This window comes from Manduca sexta, chromosome 24 (genome assembly GCF_014839805.1).
Source record: "Manduca sexta isolate Smith_Timp_Sample1 chromosome 24, JHU_Msex_v1.0, whole genome shotgun sequence".
In the NCBI taxonomy this organism is placed as follows: domain Eukaryota; kingdom Metazoa; phylum Arthropoda; class Insecta; order Lepidoptera; family Sphingidae; genus Manduca; species Manduca sexta.
In genome coordinates, this window is record NC_051138.1 from 8,209,065 (window position 1) to 8,229,659 (window position 20,595).

Sequence of the window (20,595 nt, forward strand, 5' to 3'; positions counted from 1 at the left end):
ATTAATGCTTTTCTCATAAAGAAAATGTGAAAAAATATGTTGATTACTTAGTAAACTCTGGGCATTCCATTGTACGATATTTATATGATCCATAAAAGAGAAAAAATTAAGAAGAAGCTTTTTGTTCTTGTTGTATGTTTTGGATGAGAAAATCTTTAATAGTTTTACTACAAATGCTAGTTTCATTTGATTTGCTTATGGTGATAATTTTTATAACTGAATCAACTAGTACTTTCAAAAAGTGATCAGAATCTAAAAGTTATATAAATAATTCATTAGGACTTTGTTTCTTGCCACCTAGTGAAGGAAATGATTTTTCACTGACAACATCCACAAATGATCTTTTAATTAAATTTTCTTTGTTTTGTTTAATTTTATCTTGTCTTACAGGGCATTCTAGGGAAATAGCAATATGACTCCCTTTGCAATGTATACAACAGGCATTAGTTGGAGCTATTGTGCAATTCTTATAATTGTGATTGCCAGCACAAATGGAACATTTTTCGGAATTTTTACAAAATTTTGCTAAGTGGCCGTACCGGAGACAGCGTAGACACTGTTTAACTGGAGGAATGTATGGTGTGACCTCAAAACGCCAGCTATTGAGGTCAACACTTTCTGGTAAAATTTGACAAGAGAATGTAATACACACAGTTTTTGTTGGTTGTAGATTAAATGTGTTTTCATCCATTTTGATTCTTTTCATAATTCTTCGAATAGATATTATATTTTTAGTGGTTGTTAGCGCAGTATAAATTTGTTCATTCGATAGATCGATAGGAACATGATGAATAACTCCAGTAGCCTCTGTGGCTGCAGCTGGTATACTGGCTTTAAGTATATTCATATCTAGGAATTTTTTATTTGACAGTGCAGCATTAGCCAAAGTTGCACTATCAAATATAACGCCCACCTTATATTTGTTCATACGTACTAGTTGCTTAATTCCTTTATTGTATCTTTTCAGATTATTCGCAAGAAACATTATATCTCTATCCCCCAGCGGCTTGTTGTTTTCAAAGCTTTCTAAGAATACAATATATTCAACATTACCTGAATTTTCAGCATACACTCTTTGGTAGTTTGGTATTTGAAAGGTTTTGTACCTATCCACAGCATCGACAGATTTGTGAGATGAAGAATCTGACTCCTCCAACTCCGCCCCATCAAACCCAGCCTCAGCTTTTTTCTTACGTTTCCTTGTCCCCCCCATCTTGGATAAATTCCTTCTTTTAGCTATAAATATGTATCAAGATATAAATTTGTTAAAATTATGTAATTTAAATCGTGTTCAATTTTTTTTTAATAGACCAATTTTCCCCCCAAAGGGAAGAAAATTAGTATTTCGGGTCTTGCCGTAGGCCTGACCTCTGAGATTACCTCTCCTATTTACGGTCACGAAGTGGGTGTGTGTGCATATTACCTATCCTTTTCTTTCCCTAACTTACCTAGTTATCGCTGTCTCTTTCTTATGCTGTGCTTGGCGGCTAGAGTCGGGCCGCACCGAGGCGGAAGGCCCGCCTAATTTCTTCAGTACTATAAGGCGGCAAGTAATTGCCTTGGTCAGGCCTACGGCAAGACCCGAAATACTAATTTTCTTCCCTTTGGGGGGAAAATTGGTCTATTTCGGTTCTGTGCCTATGGCCTGACCTCTGAGATATGTTTTCAATCTGCCGGCCTGCTAGCTAGTGGCACAGCGGCGAGTACGCCGCTGTGCCACTAGCTAGCAGGCTGTGATATTTTTCATTTAGGGTTTATAGAATTGAATAGGTTTTCATTCAACATTGGTTTCTGGCTGCTGGCCAGAAAAGAAACGAAAGCATAGAGATAAAGATAAAATCCAGTTTAATTAAAAACAAACAAAACAGTACTTATCACATTATAGAATTAGTAAATGAATTATTTATTCCAGTTTAACATATGAATGTAAATCAAGTAGATCCTTATGTAATTAAGATCAATTCAGTCTTCTTATTTAGATCACATAATCAAATGAACAACATAATAAAATTTTCTATTTGATAAACATAGGAATAACAGACTTCTTAATTATTAATATATTTTACCTTAAACCTTACTATCGCTAATAATAATTAGTTAACGAATATAAAATCAACATATAAAAGTAACTGAATCACATTTCAAATAAGTAAGTATTACAAAGGCACAAAAGATTGTGTGACAATGTTCTTAGTGTTATTATTTTCTCAGCCTAGAGATTTATCAATCTCTTTATAATAATATTTAAAAAAAATGTTTGGCCCCTGCCAATTTCCTTTCTTCAGTACTTCATCCAATGGTAGGCAGTTATTAAGTCGGTAAGTGGCCACTGCAGAGCGGGTGCTACCGGCACCTGCTTCAATTCCTGCTGACATTAAAGCTGTTCGCACCCATCCTGCTATTACTGTACGAGAAGCTGGTCCTATTCTTCCTCGTGTTGTAACGAATAGGAATGGAACTGCTTGACCATTGGTCTGTCTTCTTGAATATGACATTTCAATGTATTTTTTAACCCAATATACAATATCCCATAATTCTTCCTCATTTTTTACTAATTTCCACCCAGATTGCAAATAATTAAATTTGTCTGTCTTTGATCCGTATTGTGGCCAGAAGACAACTTCATTTTCTGATTGTATTAAAAACTCTCCATCTATCCTTAAAAGAGTTAAGTCGTGCACTCTTCTACCAGATGACAAAAGTAGCAGTATTGCTAGGTGTCTTGAGACTTGAAAAAGACTTGTTAGATCTGGAGGATTATGGCGTATCCAAGATAATAATATATTGATATTCCAGATTTTTGCTCGAATAGTCTGAGGGTTGGCATTTAAGATACCTTTTATAGTATGTTTAATTATTATGTCATTAGAAATTTTCTCAGCATTCAAAGGGTTTGAAAATGTTGCTATTGTAGACTTATGTAAACAGATCGTTTTGTAAGACAATTTCTTGCTATAGTGTAAGTAGCAGAGGTATTGTGCTACTTCAATAGGACGTGGATCGTTAATTGAGACGTTTCTCTGCTTAGTCCACTGGCACCAGCTCTTCCATGCTGCTGAGTAAGTACTGAGGGATGACTTACACCATGATGTTATCAAAATTTGTTTATCTTCTAATGACCATTTTTTTATTAAATTGGCCCACCCCGTACTTTCCATACTTCCAAGCATAAATTTTGTATCTTGGGGGGGGGGATGGTTTGTTTGAAGCTCTATCAGAGGATTGTGTAGATTCCTTATTGTGAACGGTCTGTCTAGGGCTCTTTTCTTGAGAATCGGTCGCCAGAAGACGTTCTCCCATCTGGGGACTACGAGTAGGAATGTCCCTTGACTTTGTTTGAGATGCTGTAGTATTCTGGGTATCAATGGTGGAGGGGGGAATATCCAAGCTAGTTTGTAAGCCCACATCTTTGTGAATGCATTTACGTATTCTGCCTGCTTGCATGGGAATCGTGTTACATATCTTGCGACTACTGCAGATTCTTGGGTTGCGAATAAGTCGATGCACGGTGTGCCCCATTTGTTGAAGATTACTTTTAGTATTGACTTTGATAGGTGCCAGTCTGGTAAGCTCTTGCCTCTTGAGAGGCGATCTGATATTATGTTGTATTGACCTGGTATATGTTCTATTTGTATTTCTATCTTTCTGCAGTTTGCCAGGTTCAATATGTCTCCTGCAAGTTTTAGGAGTGTTGCCGATTTGGTACCCCCTTGATTTTTTAAGTACGCAACTACTGTTTTGTTGTCGGACTGTATGAGAATACTTTTGTTCTGTAGTGCTATTTGGTACTTTAACAAGATTTTGTATACAACAAACATTTCTTTTTTGTTTATGTGCCATTTTTCTTGGGAGGTAGTCCATAGTCCTGAAATTAGTTTGTTTTCTAATTCTGCTCCCCATCCCGTGTTCGAGGTGTCGGTAGCTAGGTAAATTTCCGGCTCTTTCATGATTATGTTTGATTTTTGTTGTAAATTTTGTATCCACCATTGCAACTCCTGAATTATTTCTGGTTTTATTTTGAGGCGTAGGTTTGGTTTTGACTCTGGCAAGCAGATTATAGTTCTTTGGATTTTTCGATAGTGTAATCGAGCTAATGGTATTACGAAAGAAGCGAATTCCATTTTTCCCAATATAGATTTTGCTTGGTGCCAACTCCATTTTTTTATTTTTATTAATTTTTGAATATTCACTTTTAGTGATTGTATTTTTTTCTGATGGTAAGCTCTTTTGGTTCAATCTTGTGTCCCAATTGATCCCTAGAAATGTGATTTCTTTTGTTGGGATTAACACCGACTTTTTCCAATTTACTTCAAAACCCAGAGTTTTAAGAGTTCTTAAGACTTTTGATACTTCTTTGCTTAGTTGTTGTGGGTTTTGATTCACAATCAAAAAATCGTCTAGGTATACAACCAATCGCATATTCTGTTTTCTGAGAAGTTTGGCCACCCAATTTGTTATTTTTGCGAATATTTGTGGAGCAGAGCTCAGGCCGAAAGGCAGTGCTGTCAGTGCATAGGTTGAGTTTCGATAATGTAGTGCTAGGTAACGCCAGTGTCTTTTGTTATAGGAATATGGTAATATGCTTGTGATAGGTCTATCTTGGTCATGTAGTCGTCTTTTTGTAGGAAGAATTGTAGTTTGCGATGGTTTATAAGCCGAAATTTTTGTAATTGTATATATTTGTTCAGCCTTTTTAGGTTGAAGACTGGTCTCCATTGTTTGTCTGGCTTTGGTGTTAAAAACATTTTTGACAGAAAGCCGGTCTTGCATTTTAATTCATGGATGGTTCCTTGTACGATCATTTTTGAAATTTCTTTGTCCATCGGCAGAGAACTTGGTGTTTGGAATCTTTTTAATAATACTGGTAAGAAAGGTGTGATTGGTGGTTTTGTCGAGAACGGGATTACATAGCCTTTTATGATGTTTATGATGGATTTTGGTGCACCCAGATTTTTCCAAGCTAATACTTAGTCGGCTAGTTGTCCCGCTCGGAAACCTTTGTAGTCAAAGATAACGTCGCCTCTCCCCCCCTCTCCTTTCTTTAAAACTTTGACGTTTGTGGTCCTTTAGAGGTTGTAGTTTCTGGGGTTGTTTGAATTCCATTTTTCTATATTTCTTATTACTTTGATGCAGCTTTTTGACAGAGGTAACGTCTCGGTGTTGTTTTTTCTTGTTGTCTTTTTCAGAATAATTTGGTATTGTTCGACGAGGGGGCGGAGCAATTTTCGAGACGCCATGAGTTTTAATGGCCTCTTGTAGCTTAGCTTCATCCCATAAATGGGTTCCAGAAGGAGGGATCTCACTAAGGATGGATCTGTAGTAATTATTCTTTGGCTCATATGATTTTCGCCGGAGTTCGATTACTTCAGCACGTTTCCCGCAAGTGCACTGGAGTAAGTCGTCAGATATTGAGCGAAATTCGTTATCTGCAACTAACATATTTTTTAAAGTTTCAGTGGCTTCAGGGTGTTGACTTGTAATTTTTTGTAGGGCCTCTTAAAGCCGCAGCCTTTGCATTAAAAGACCATGTGTTATAGTGCCGTAAGCAGAGTCGCATTTTCCTAGCAGATCTCTAAGTTGACTAGGCTGAGAGTGTTGATAAAGAGATGAATTAACACGTAGGCAGTGGAATACGGGCGAAGATTGGAGCTTCTTTTGGGAATCAGCGTAACGGATTTTGTTCCATGTAGGCTCTCCCATCCTTTGGCATTTTAAACCTTGTTGTTCCAAAATAGGGTTTGGTCTGGGAACTGGTGGCTCGCTCTCTTTTGTAGCCGGTGAAAAAATGTCCCAATTATTGTTCGGTTCATTAATGTGGTCACTTAGGGGTATGTCTAGCACTGGGCTCGGAGCATACCAATTCAAGTTTTCTGACCTATTTTCATTTTCTTTATTTGCACACACCATCTCATACAGGTTCTGCATCATTCCCTCCATGCGGTCTAGTCTCGAATCAGTGGAATTCCTTTTTGATGCATGTGAGGATGGTGTTGAGTAGCCTTTATTTCTGTCAAGTGACTGTGGGTATTGGGAGTTATTTTCATCCGACGAAGATGATGAAATTCTTTGTCGTTTTCTTGTTTGTTTTGTTTTTGACATTTTGCGAGCTGAATGTTGGCTCATTCTGTTTCTTGAATCAAATCTAGATCGGTTTCTAATCCTATTTTGGTGGGATTCTTCCGTAAGAGTATCCGAGATCTGTTCCCTGGAGTAAACAGATGCTCTTATTGGTTCGACTGCTCTGTTAAATAATTCTGCCTTTGCCATTGACCCGCGCAGTTTTGCTGTTATAAAACTTTTTTTTTTTTTTTTTTTTTTTTTTGTTTTCGCGGAGAAAGTCCCTTATTACTACCGTCCAGTCTTCGCGGGGGGCGACTGAGCGGTTATGTTGGGGTAACCGTTGCCTTACGACCCGACAATTGAAGCAGCCCGGGACCCTCGGGCGGCGGTCGGGCCGAGTCCCTAACCAATGACCCTAACCTAAGTCCCTACGCAACGGCCTACCAACTAAAACTCCGCGTTGACCCTCTTCGGCGCATAAGGGACGACTGCGGGCTTCCCCGAGACAGCAGGTCCGAGTCTTCGTCCGCGGCCGCCCCTGCGCGGTGCCGCCTTGCGGCCCGTCTCCTAAATGTGGGGGGGCTCCTAAGCCCCCTCGCACCGAAGGACGCTCTCAGCGTCAACGGCAGCATGAGGTCAACGGCACACTGCCGTCCATCCCGGGGTCAACCGAAAATGTGCAAGAAATGCACAAAAATGCACTAGGGCGGACAGCCCCTGCTGCCCGCCGACGACCCCTTCGTGGCCCCTATAAGTCGCCTCTTACGACAGGCAGGGGTTTACCGTGGTGGTATTCTCCAAACGCCCCCATTCCACAGGGCGGGAGACGCCGGTCAGTCGTCCACCCGGCGTCTCCTACGTCTCCTCTGACGGCGGGAGGGATCGGCCCTCTCACGATCCCTCTCGGCGCTCTCCTTCTGCGAGATGACCGCCTCGCAGAAGTGGGCCACTCGCACGCCAGGCCTCCTGGCTGCCGACCATGGAAGCGACCACAGCCGGCAGCGAGAGATCTCCTCCGACGACTGACACGAGAGCGCTGCGCTCATCGTCCCAGGCTGGGCAAGACTCCAACGTATGTTGGGCCGTATCCCGCGGGCAGTTGTCACAATGGTGACACACGGCGCTAACCTCCGTCCCTGTTATCTGACACAGGTACTCACCGAAGCACCCATGCCCGGTGAGCACCTGTGTCAATCTAAATGTTGCCGCGCCGTGGCGCCTGTCCAGCCACTGTGCAAAGACAGGACGCACTGCCGCGATGGCCCGAAGCCCCGCTGACGGGGCCTCCAGCCTGAGACGCCACTCCTCTACGGCGGCTCGCCGTAAGGAGGCCCTCTTGGCCTCCACCTCCTTGCTGTTATAAAACTTGGATTCGTGATTAGAGCTCTGCAATGTCCCACTCTAAAAGTTTAATTTTCATAGTCTTGTAGGATTTTTCGCCGATTGTATCTGCTTCAGGATAGAATGCTTGGACCAGCTCTATTGATGGAATGGCGAACCGTATTTTGTTAAACACTTTGTAGTCCATTTTGCTTCCTAAAAGGTCCTCTTTAGACCAATCGACAACTTCCCATTCTCTCCAACCCTCTGGAAGACTGTTTTCGATGATTACTTTAATTTTGCTAAGGAGTTCTTCGTCGTCTTCTTCACAATCCCGATGAAATAGTTCACCCAGTGTGACGAGGTTTTGCGAAGTCGCCATCTGTCGATTGGTAAAAATTGGAACTTTTAAATTTTAGTAATATATAAATGTTACTAGGGGCCGTACAATAATCGTAATCCGACTTCCACGTCGGACTGGCTCAGAATCTGGAGCAGGTCGGGCCAAACCCCGGACCCGGCCGGACCAGCCGCCCGACACGGTCGGCGTCGGCCCGAATTCCGGGTCCGGTCGGGCCAAACACTGGGCCCGGCGGATCAGCCACCCGACACAGTCGCGTCAGATCAAAGCTCGGGTCCGGTCGGACCAAGAGTTCTGGTCCAGTCGGGCCAAACTCTGGGCCCGGTCGGACCAAGAGTTCTGGTCCAGTCGGGCCAAACTCCAGGCCCGGTCGACTCAGGTTTTCTTCCTGGTCATTTACGTACATGTTACGTAATGTGAGATTTGATAACCCGTCTGGGCTAGGACCCGAGATCGGAAAACTCATTCGAGTTTTACATGTTCACCTACATCTGGTTGGAAACCGAGATTAGTAGGTAGGTATTACGCGGTAGATGTGCACGAAGAAAGTATCTGAGAAAAACAAAATATGCATTTTAGTGTACTCACCTTAACAATTTATTTCGAACGTTACTCAACGTTTATACGACTTTTTATTTTTTATTTGAACACACACCACTCGCTTGCGTAAACAAAATGAACAAAAGCGTACTGAAGAAATTAGGCGGGCCTTCTGCCTCGGTGCGGCCCGACTCTAGCCGCCAAGCACAGCATAAGAAAGAGACAGCGATAACTAGGTAAGTTAGGGAAAGAAAAGGATAGGTAATATGCACACACACCCACTTCGTGACCGTAAATAGGAGAGGTAATCTCAGAGGTCAGGCCATAGGCACAGAACCGAAATATTTTTTTTTTAAAATTGCGCCTTTTCGTTTTAGAGGTTCCGCACTTTTTTTTTCTCAACAGAATATGGAGGGTAGAGGTAAGGAGCACCGTCTCAGTGTATCAAAAAGTGTCCATCAAAACAGTGAAAATAAGGATGGCGCTGCGATCGCATAGGATAAAATTTTAAGGACGTGTTTTCACTGCAGTTTCTTGTTTATATTGACAAAACTACTTACAACTACGCAAGCAGTTGAGATTCTGTATACTGGCATTTTATTGACTACTTGACTCATGAAAAGATTTAATTTGTTCATTTGGCTTACTTCACTCACTATTAAAGCAACCACATTCGTATCATAGTTTTTCGTACGCCAGCGCTATTGTGGGAGGTACTTGAAACTCTATTTTCAGCAAATGCTGGACACTTTTTCGAGTTCCCCTCCATATCACGGGAGCACGATGCTCCTTACCTCTACCCTCCATACAAGTTACAACAGAATAATAATTAACAATGGTAATTTTTTTTTTGTGGTTTGGTTTACTCCATAAAGAGAAGGCAAAGGCTCTCAGCCGTACAGCCCGTTTAACCATTACAAAAAAATATAATATTTTCAGTTGTAGAAAAAATACTAGTACCACAGAGTTTTTATTCCATTCATGTTATTCGGTTGGTAATAAATAACAAAGCGTTCACACAAGTTTTTTTTTTTATTGTTATAATTGTATACTAGGTGTTTTTATAACAAAATTAATATTTTAATAAAATTTGAGTCATAAAATTGACCCAAATAAATTACTTTGAAAATATGTACTGTATATAAATATTATTTGGAAAGCCATAAATATTTTGGCATAGACAATGTGTATGTAAGCTTTTTCAAGCTTCATGAAAACAACGGATTAGTATGTATGGTAGTGCGTTAGATTGATTGCGCCGCAAATTATATTCTCGGGTAAGTAACATTATTTATTGTTTAATGGCGTACATTTTACTCTTTCACAATGCTGGTACCGAAGTTTCCTCTATATTTCCAACTGAAATGAGTGATTCTAGAATATTAACGTCGTTGACAATTTATGCGGGGTGTGTGCTCTATATTTTGAAACACTACAAAACGATGTACTAATATGTTTCTTACAATAATCTTAGCAAATTCCTACCTAATAACTTTATTTCGGAACAAGGTAACTTATAGGCTTCATGGCAATCTTACTGTAAATCTTTATTTTGTGAAAGAGGTTAGAGCCAATTTCTTCTAATGCAGATTTTGTTTTTTTCAGTGTTGTACATGGTGAGGAATGAATGTGTATAAATTGATCTAAGTTGGCTTTCAATAAAGGGAACAAATCTTGAATATACAATAAGGATATCAGAATGGCAACTTTGGAGCAACAAGCTTCTAAACTTTTGGATTTTAACCAAAAACTAGACATCGACTTGCTAGATAACATTGTTGGATGCCTGTACTCAACGGTCGGGGAACAACAGCGAATCGCTCAGGATATACTGACTGCCCTAAAAGAACATCCTGATGCCTGGACTCGTGTTGACACTATACTTGAGTACTCCCAGAACCAGGAGACAAAATATTACGCATTGCAAATATTAGAACAGGTTATTCAAACAAGATGGAAAATATTACCAAGAAACCAATGTGAGGGTATTAAAAAATATATTGTTGGTCTTATTATTAAGAACTCGTCTGATCCTGTTACAATGGAAAACAATAAAGTATTTTTAAAGAAGTTGAACATGATTTTAATCCAAGTTTTGAAGAGAGAATGGCCTCACAACTGGGAGACATTCATAAGTGACATTGTAGGTGCATCAAAGACTAATGAGAGTCTGTGTCAAAATAATATGGTTATTTTAAAATTACTAAGTGAGGAAGTGTTTGTGTTTAGTACAGGACAACTCACTCAGACTAAAGCAAAACATCTTAAGGATACCATGTGCACAGAGTTCAATCAAATATTCCAACTTTGTCAGTTTGTGCTTGAAAATTCACAAAACGCACCATTAGTGGATGCAACTCTCCACACTCTATTGAAATTTTTAAATTGGATTCCTCTTGGTTATATTTTTGAAATGAAATTAATAAGTACATTAATTTTCAAGTTTCTTAATGTACCAATGTTCCGTAATGTGACATTGAGCTGCTTAACAGAAATTGCAGGTGTGACTGCAAGCAATTATGAAGATCAATTTGTTGCTTTGTTAGTACAAACCATGGAACAATTGGAGGTTATGCTTCCTCTAACCACTAATATACGAGAAGCTTATGCTGCAGGCAGAGACCAGGAACAAGTCTTTATACAAAATCTTGCTTTATTTCTATGCACTTACTTAAAAGAACATGGTGCATTAATAGAAAGAAGAGGGCTCACAAACACCTTGATGAATGTTTTAAGATATCTTGTGCTGATATCTGAGGTGGATGATGTAGAAGTGTTTAAAATTTGTTTGGAGTTCTGGCATGCTTTGACGGCGGACTTATATAAAATAGTACCATGTGCACACTTATCCAACTATACTTTGGGAAAAAGTATATGCAGGAAAACATTGTATTCAGATGTCCTTAGTAGTGTTCGCTATATTATGATCTCTAGAATGGCTAAGCCAGAAGAAGTGTTGGTGGTAGAAAATGAAAATGGTGAGGTTGTAAGAGAATTCATGAAGGATACAGATTCAATCAATTTGTACAAAAATATGAGGGAAACTTTAGTATATTTGACTCATTTGGATTACCAAGATACAGAACGTATCATGACAGAAAAATTGCAAAATCAAGTCAATGGAACAGAATGGTCATGGAAGAATCTAAATACATTGTGTTGGGCAATTGGATCTATTTCAGGGGCTACTTCAGAAGAAGATGAAAAACGATTCCTAGTTGTTGTCATCAAAGAACTTTTGGGTTTGTGTGAACAGAAAAAAGGTAAAGATAATAAAGCTATCATTGCTAGTAATATAATGTATGTGGTTGGACAGTACCCACGTTTTTTAAGGGCTCATTGGAAGTTTTTGAAAACTGTCGTAAATAAATTATTTGAATTTATGCATGAAACTCATGAAGGTGTTCAGGACATGGCCTGTGACACATTTATAAAAATAGCTCTGAAGTGTCGTCGTCACTTTGTTACCACTCAAGTCGGGGAAGCATGTCCATTTATAGAAGAAATTTTAAGCACAATTAGTTCTATTATTTGTGACTTGCAAACATTACAAGTGCATACTTTCTATGAAGCTGTGGGATACATGATCAGTGCACAAGTGGATCAAGTTGCTCAAGAGCAACTTATCGAAAAGTACATGTTATTGCCAAATCAAGTGTGGGATGACATAATATCTCAAGCATCACATAATGTTGACATTCTTAAGGATCCAGAGGCTGTCAAACAGCTAGTAAGCATTTTGAAAACTAATGTGCGTGCTTGTCGTGCATTAGGCCATCCATATGTTGTTCAACTGGGAAGAATATATTTAGATATGCTAAATGTTTACAAAGTCATGTCAGAAAATATTAACCAGGCTATAGCACTTAATGGTGTTGTTGTTAATAAACAGCCCCTTATCAAGAATATGAGGATAATAAAAAAAGAAACACTGAAGTTGATTGCTAGCTGGGTGTCAAGGTCAACTGATAACAGCATGGTTTTGGAGAACTTTATTCCGCCCCTTTTAGATGCTGTCCTCTTAGATTACCAAAGAACAGCAGTGCCTGATGCACGAGAACCAGAAGTGTTATCTTGTATGGCAGCTATTGTCTATAAACTTGGAGGACAGATCACTTCTGAAGTACCAAAAATATTTGATGCAGTTTTTGAATGTACACTTGAGATGATAAACAAAGATTTTGAAGAATATCCTGAACATAGAACAGAATTTTTCTTGTTATTGCAGGCAGTGAATACAAATTGCTTTAAGGCATTCCTGAGCATACCACCAGCACAATTTAAATTAGTGTTGGATTCCATTATTTGGGCATTTAAGCACACTATGAGAAATGTGGCAGATACAGGCCTACAAATATTGTATAGGTTGCTGCACAATGTTGAACAACATCCGCAAGCAGCACAGAGTTTTTACCAAACTTACTTTTGTGACATATTGGAGCATGTGTTCAGTGTAGTAACTGACACGTCACATGGGGCTGGACTCACCATGCATGCAACTATTTTAGCACACATGTTCTCATTGGTGGAGACGGGCCGAGTTACAGTACCTCTTGGACCTGCACCAGACAATGTTATTTACATTCAGGTAATTTTCATTCAATTTATACTCACTTATAATAAAGTACTCTTTTTTATATTATTATTACAATGTTATCTACAACAATCACAGGGTGAGAAACATTTGCATTTATTCACAGCAATAGACTGATAAAATGATATTAGAGAAAGCTGTAAAATTACTAGACAATTTATAAGACTACATCTGTGTTGTATATTGTGTACATCAGTTTACTTTAAAAAATATTTCATGTATGTATTTAATAAATTAAGAATTATATTTTTCATTGATTTTGTCAATTTTTTATCAAAATGGAACACTTTTCCAAGTACTTGCTTAAAATATGAAGTCTTCAGTCAACATTTTCGTTAGCTTAATTTAAACAATTTTCTCACCTTGCATGTGCTCTTGAAAGTAGCAAAAAAATCATCCCGTCTAAACAAGCGCAATGGCGACAGAATTTTCGCTCTCGCTGGCCAAACTCTCCCCCTTTAAGCAATTATCGCATAAAAGTTTTTTTAAAGAGATATTAAAAAATTACGGTACTCGCACGTTCGAAAAAAATGTCATAGTTGCAGTGGGTGACAAAGTTGCTCAGGCAATTCTTGAATGAGATAATAGAATTAGAATTTGAATCGAAATGATTCGGACAAATGCAGCATGGACATTGATTTAAAATATATTTTTTTAGATTTTTTAAAAGGAATAATTCCATCACACACGTTTGTTGCATAACTTTAACCGTTTACGCAGCGCACGTGATGGACACTCTTAAAAGTAATAAATTTTGCCCGTTTTATAAATATTTTTATTAAGTGCAACAGAAGTGTCAGAATGTGTGTTGAGTAAATGTTGTACTATGAACTTTCGACACAATGTATACACGAATGTTGTTTAAATATTAAGGTCTAAAGAAACAACTTCGTCTATTTTGAAATAATTAAAAGCCCTGGATCATTATTGTCATATAGCCATTAAGCCTTCAAGAGTTGTAAATCAATAGAACAAAACTGACAATCTAAAATTGATCATCGCATGTACAATGTGCCAGTGCTAATAAATAAATAAATCGCTTAACACTATTTTGAATCCTTGGGATAGAATTGCAGCGTAATATCGTTATGTATCTCTCTAAACTTCTGTATCGCAAAAACGCCTTTTGTGTATTCTTAATAATTTATTTATTTAATTAATTTGTTTTATAACCTTATTAAACTTTGTTTAGCACCCTAATACATAAAACAGAGATTCACAACAGATTATATTAACAGGTAGGTCCTGGATTACATTCGCAGGGGGAGTAACATTTCTTATTTCGGTATAGATGTTGGCGGAGCCTTGCCATCGCTAGGTTTTGTTTGCCTAGTCAGCAGAGGAAACCTAGCGAGTTAGGCGAACGCCAACGTGTGTAGATTGTAGAATCGTTAGGTGTAGTTTGTCACAATTCGTAGTCGCTCGCGATCACTTATCGTAGTAGTCTCATTTATCGTAGTTGTATTAAAAAAGTGAGCTTGTGAAAATGTTTGGATGTTTGTTAGAAGTAAACGCAGAAACAACTGAACGGATTTGAATGAAATTTGGAACACGGGTAGAACATGTCTTGGATATTAATCGAGGTCATGTGTTATATTGTGAAGAACTTATCCTGGATATTATGGGTTAATATCGAGGACGTCACATTTGCTAGATTTTAATATGTGGCGATCCTGTTTACCCAATCTGTCGGTGGCGTAACTATTGGTCGGCATGAGGGTAACACAAAATGTTTAAAAATATTTTGTTGTTTTTTTATTGAAATCAAGATGGTAGGTTCCTATGTTTGATTTAGTGTATTATTTTATATGTAACAGAAAATTATTTGAAAAAGAAATTCTTTGAAATCGGCATAAAAATGAAAAATAAAGCCGTTATTCATATTTAAAATATTGTGAGCAAAATTGGAGACGTGGTGAAGCTATCGCGATGTCCTTTAATCACACACGCAGCCTTATGGCCGTTTTCACTGGGTGACGTCGCATTTCACTACTACTGTAATTTGACAGCTTCCCTTTCCACCAAATTTTAAACCTTTATAACATAAGGTCCGTCGAGGGAAATGCGCCATATAATCATAGCTGGATCCATTGCAAAATAATTTCTTTTTGTGCTGACTTAAAAATGTAATTTTATTAATTTAAGAATATTTGGAATTTTGTGATAACAACCTATAGCTATTTAAGGACATAGGACAATAATTTAATAAAATTTTGCTCAGAGTAAAAAAAATGTTAGGCGCACTTGCCTCCGGAAATGGGGGATGTGCACCTGTGTAAAAAAACGCCAATATGAACCATTATAAAGAAAACACTTATTTTAGTCCATAGAAAAATGGGTTTTACCCTCGTTGTTCTTGAATAATTTTTAATCACTCAATATTATAACAAACTACGGCAGTCAAATCAGATTCGGGGCAAGTGCGCAATATACTTGTAAATCAGGGCTTCGAAACATTTTACAATGTTTTTTGCTGTATTTAGGTATTAATATGAGAGTTTTGTGTGCAAATATGTTGCGGATAACAGTGCGTGAATATTTCCGCACTGTTATGATACGATTTGAAGGATATTGTAGCCAGCGCAATTATTGGGCATTATGGGACTAACAACTTGTCTCAGGGTAACAAGTGCAGTGTAGTGCCAAGCAGTACTTTGTCATTGAAAGTTCAGTATGATGTTGCAGCCGTTTATGAGTAGTGGTATCGCTTACCATCAGGCGAGCGGCATGTTCATCTCGTCATTTAGTTGCATTAATTGGAATACTGTTTCTTCCGGGTCAGTAAAACATATTCTCAAAAAAGGTTGGTAATATATGGTTCAGGGGCAAGCGTGCCATACGACAATAAACTGTGGCGCACTTGCCCTACTCGACAATTTTGGGGTACATTTTTTCGCATTGCTAAATGATCCTTTATTTTAGTATATATAAATAAAATTCAGACAGGAAGTTAAAATAAAACGTTTAAACTATATACTCACTTTACTGGTTTACAGAAATATGTTAAATATCTTGAAATATTTGATGTTAAATATCTTTCACAGGGTCATGTCTGTTTAACGTCTAAATGACACTTAAAATAAAATGGCGAATAAATCTTATTAAAATGAACAGAAGAGCCATTTATGTTTTTCAGTGGAACTGTATTTCAGTTAGTAGCACAGATTTAAGATTGCGGTAATTGTATCACATCAATAGTTTTAGATTTTTAGGGCAGGTGCACTTACTCCGTTGACGCATTTGGCCCTCCTGACCTTACTTATTATTGCGTGGATTGTGAAAATTCTTTTTCTGATAGATTTTGAAAAAAATACCTTTTTGATATTTATTTTTTTGACCCTTCATACTATACACAGTTGATTGAGAGTAAATAGTTATTATATATTATTTTAGTTTTTATACTAGATACCTACACAATAAGTGATTTTCTTACAATTGCTGGATACCCTCCATTCAGCGATACATGCGGCAAGCACTGTACAACTATAGCTTTGCAATTATTTATGTATAGGCTTACCATTATGCCTGCGCCACACAAACATATATTTGAACAAAGACTTTGAAACAAATCTGAACACAGGCTTTGCAAATAAATTCGCTCACAATATTTTTGTACTTTGCGCAAGTGTGGCAGGATACGCAAAGTTTTAACTTGAACGCTTTGATTTGTGGTCGAAAAACTGATACTGAGTGCCAAAGACGCAAACATTTAAACAAACTATGCACAAATACGCAAATACCCGTGATACACATGTGTTCAAATATTTTTGCTATGTGTGGCGCCGGCATTATAAACAGCAACCAACCTATTCCATTTTATAAGAAATAGATTAAATGAAATATTATTGTTTATTTCAGGAATACGTGGCTAATCTCCTCAAAACAGCATTCCCGCACTTAACAGATAATCAAATAAAAATCACAGTACAAGGGTTATTTAATTTGGACCAAGACATCCCGGCTTTTAAGGATCACTTGAGAGACTTCTTGGTACAAGTAAGAGTAAGTATCTTTAGTTTTCATATTTTATTATTCGTAAATTCGAACATTATTTTTTATTTTCAATATATCTTACACGAATGTTAGATATTCGTGTAAGATATATTTTTCGGATTTTATCGCGGTTTTAATTATTCAAAGGCTGCAAAGTCTTCGAAACGTCTGGTTAAAATTAAAATAATTAAAGCCGCGATAAAATCCTAAAAATAGCTTAATATATCTTACACATCATGGTTTATTTATATAGGTTTTAAACACACATTATTTAATACATGTTATGGGGATTACTTAATAAGTATATCTTAATGCTATATTTTGACAGCATTAGGTGCGCAATTGATATTTGCTTTCGCTGGCAGTATTTTGACACTTTTTAATGTGGTAATACGCGGTAATATTAATTCCAACGTGACCTCATCATAACGTCTGATATAATAGGGGACCGGCCTATGTTTGATTTTGCACATTATTCTATGTGTAATGACTTTCAATACGAAAAAGAAGCACTTCTGCGAAAACAGCATAAAAATTGGTTAAAAAATGAGCGAGTAATTCATATTTAAAATATTGTAATGTGCAGAAGTGGGCGCGATGTGGGGATATCGCTTCATCTCTTTCTTTCGCACGCGTCGTAATTCCCGATGACGTCACATGTGGATATTTTGTCTCTTTTCTGTTTCTTGTTAATTACCCCTTCCACCGAAATTCAAATGCTTATAACTTGTTGATTTTTCACTGGATTTTTAATAATTTCTTTGGTGTTATAATTTATATTATGTAAATATTTGATAATTGTTAAGAACAAAAATGAGTCCGGTACCCTATTAAATATCGCATTAATCAAGAGGCAGTCTTAACGAATCCACAACTTAGCAAATATTTTAGAATCACAGGTATATAACATTTGGTATAATTATTTAATTTTGACCAGTTTTAGAAAAAAATTACGATTGGTATGTTAAATTATATTTTGATAATAAAACATTCAGTTATACGTTAAATATCAATAAGCTTAAAATGTCTTTATGCTGAGTTATTACTCATGCCCTACTTCTGTAGCATCCTGTCCAAAACTTTTTCAAACTTCAAAATATTTTTCCGATAAATATCGTCTTAAGTTTGATAAAATCAACCATGAGGCACATAATAATATACAAGTATACTGAGTGTAACGGAACCCACTACCAACTGAAGCAGATTGATTGAGCACCTCAATATGCATCGGTCTAATCGCCATGTATGTTGCCTTAAATTGTGTAGTTTAAAAGTAATTTAGATTTGTATATATTTTTTATGAAAGTCTAGGTCGCCACTAAACTTCATAATTAAAGCTAAAGGATTGGGACTATAGGCTTGTTTTTTTTATTTACTTAATTAAGATTAACAGTTGACCTTTCTCTAGATTCAAAATATTTCTGATTTCTTTTTAAAAAAAACTGCCTTAATTCATGCAAAATATATGCAGCCAGTTTTTGACATATCAGATGATCAGATTGAACAAATCAAATATTTCGTCTGTATACTAATCCAGGTCATAATCTATCCATGCACTAAGTTTTATCTGAATCCATTCAGCAGTTTCCTTAGCTTTCCTAGCTTTCGTATTTGTAATATTAGTAGTGATAGAAAGTAGTGTATTGGGACAAAACATTTAAAATGTTTTATTTTCAATAAGGAGGCTTTGGTCCCTTAGAATATGTAACATGTTTTAATATAGGTTTTCTTTACTATGCAGCTCGTTCCATACATTGTACTTGGCTTATGCAATACTCTTTACGTAGTTTTAAAATACTGCAACTGTTTCCATGTTACAGGAGTACACAGGTGAAGATGATAGCGACTTGTATTTGGAAGAGCGTTTATTCGTGCTTCGTCAGGCTCAGGAGGAAAAGAGAAGAGTACAGCTATCAGTGCCGGGTATCCTAAATCCACACGAGCTGCCAGAAGAGATGCAAGATTAAGTGAACAATTGATATGTCTAAAAATGTTAACAGTTCACCCAATATTTACCGATAAGTATATTATAATACATGATTTTCAATTAATAAACAGGTTGGTAAAATACTTTGGAATATAACTGTATTAAGTATGTTGTTTCCCTTTAAAACTCTAGGAATAATTTATGTTGCTATTATACTACTTTCCTTTTGCTGCTATGGTGCAATTTATAGATAGACTCGGAATTACACCGATTTTGCGTTTTGAATAAGCATCTAAACAATATAATTTAGTTATGAAATAAGTAAAGGAGGATAATGACAAAATATACAATTATTTTCATTAAAAGCATTTTCATTTTAAAATATTTTAAATTAAAAATTGCATGCCTATTTGTTGTTCACAATGGGTGTATTTAATAGAGTAAATATTTGTTTCTCTAAGTAATTTTATAGAATATTTCTATACAAAATTTAATTTAAAGTAACACATAAGTTAACAGTTATGAACGACAAATTCACCGATAATATCTCGTACACTAATATTAAATCCTCTTTAATTTTCTTATAACTACAATTGAAAAAATTTTAATTGTTACTTTGGGTACTAAATGTTCACATTACAAAAACTATAAATACCTTATAAAAACATATTTTTGTGGACATTTACATAACAGACACAATTCTATAAAATAATAGACATGTAGGCACTGTCAGTGGCAACTGGTTTGTGAAAATCACGTTAGAAATGTTTTTACATTAACTACTTTCAAACATAGCTAAATGTTTATTGCTACTCACTGACAGATTTTAATTTACTGCGCTAGTATTAAGAATCAGTTCAGCGGACTCAAATGTTGGTAACATTGTCAAGTAAGTGGATACTTAAGAAAACTACATTTTTTTATCTATAAATAATTTCAAAGGGAATATAAAATTTGGATTCTTTTTACACAATGATACTAACAATTTTTAGTTTTTAAGACATTAGGTGAACTGTTTTCATTTTGGTATGTTTGTATCTTGCACTTGTAAAATATCATTCTATCATGTTAGTTATGTTATCAGTATGTACAGAGGACCGCATGGAACACTGCAAGGCGATGAATGCTAGTGGAAGATGTGAAGTCATTAAGTGAAAGTATATTTTGTAAGTGCAAGATAGTTCTGCGCCTTCAGTAATATAATAGGCAGGAAATATGCATAAATTTATGTTGCTAGAAGAATAAATAGAATGTTACTATGATTTTAAATAATCATCAAATGTAAGTAATGATATGTCTGTGATGGAAACTAGTGTTGGACATCAACATATTGTGCGATGCAGAATCTGAGTATTACATGTAGATTCTAGGAAAACTTTATGAAGTGAATTGCTGTTAGTAATTATTTTTTATGTTTTGTTTAATGTTGCCAGAACTAATTTTATAATGGTTTGGGAATCTAATCATTTAAGGTAAGGTTTCCGAATGCATTTTGGGTCCGATTAACTATCAATCTTACATTTTGCGTTTGAAATAAATGATAAATATCATTCTTTTGTTTGATTTAATTTCAATAATAACCTTCATTTGTGGAACGAACTGCCGCGACGATTGTCCGCAGGTTCAAATCCCAAGGGCACACACCTCTGAATTTTCTAAAGTTATGTCTGTATTCTTTGTGAATTAATGCTTGCTTTAACGGTGAAGAAGACATCTTGAGGAAATCTTCATACTTGAGAAGATCTCCATAGGAATTTTGAGGGTGTGTGAAGTCTACCAAGCTGCACTAGGCCAGCGTGG

The 20,595-nt window shown here is 36.7% G+C and overlaps 1 protein-coding gene across 2 annotated transcripts; it reads left to right on the forward strand.

Annotated features, from left to right (window-relative positions):
* The first annotated feature begins 9,427 nt into the window (after positions 1 to 9,427).
* LOC115448075 (exportin-1) lies at positions 9,428 to 20,345 on the forward strand. Of its 2 annotated transcripts, none has more exons than XM_030175375.2 (4): positions 9,428 to 9,558; positions 9,887 to 12,869; positions 16,734 to 16,877; positions 18,689 to 20,345. In XM_030175375.2, exons 2-4 carry the CDS (start codon positions 9,981 to 9,983, stop codon positions 18,833 to 18,835), a joined length of 3,180 nt encoding a protein of 1,059 aa, XP_030031235.1. In that variant the 5' UTR covers positions 9,428 to 9,558; positions 9,887 to 9,980; the 3' UTR covers positions 18,836 to 20,345. The 2 variants fall into 2 exon arrangements, with proteins under 2 accessions (XP_030031235.1, XP_037298225.1); XM_037442328.1 differs by lacking the exon at positions 9,428 to 9,558 and adding an exon at positions 9,593 to 9,790.
* Positions 20,346 to 20,595: the final 250 nt, after the last annotated feature.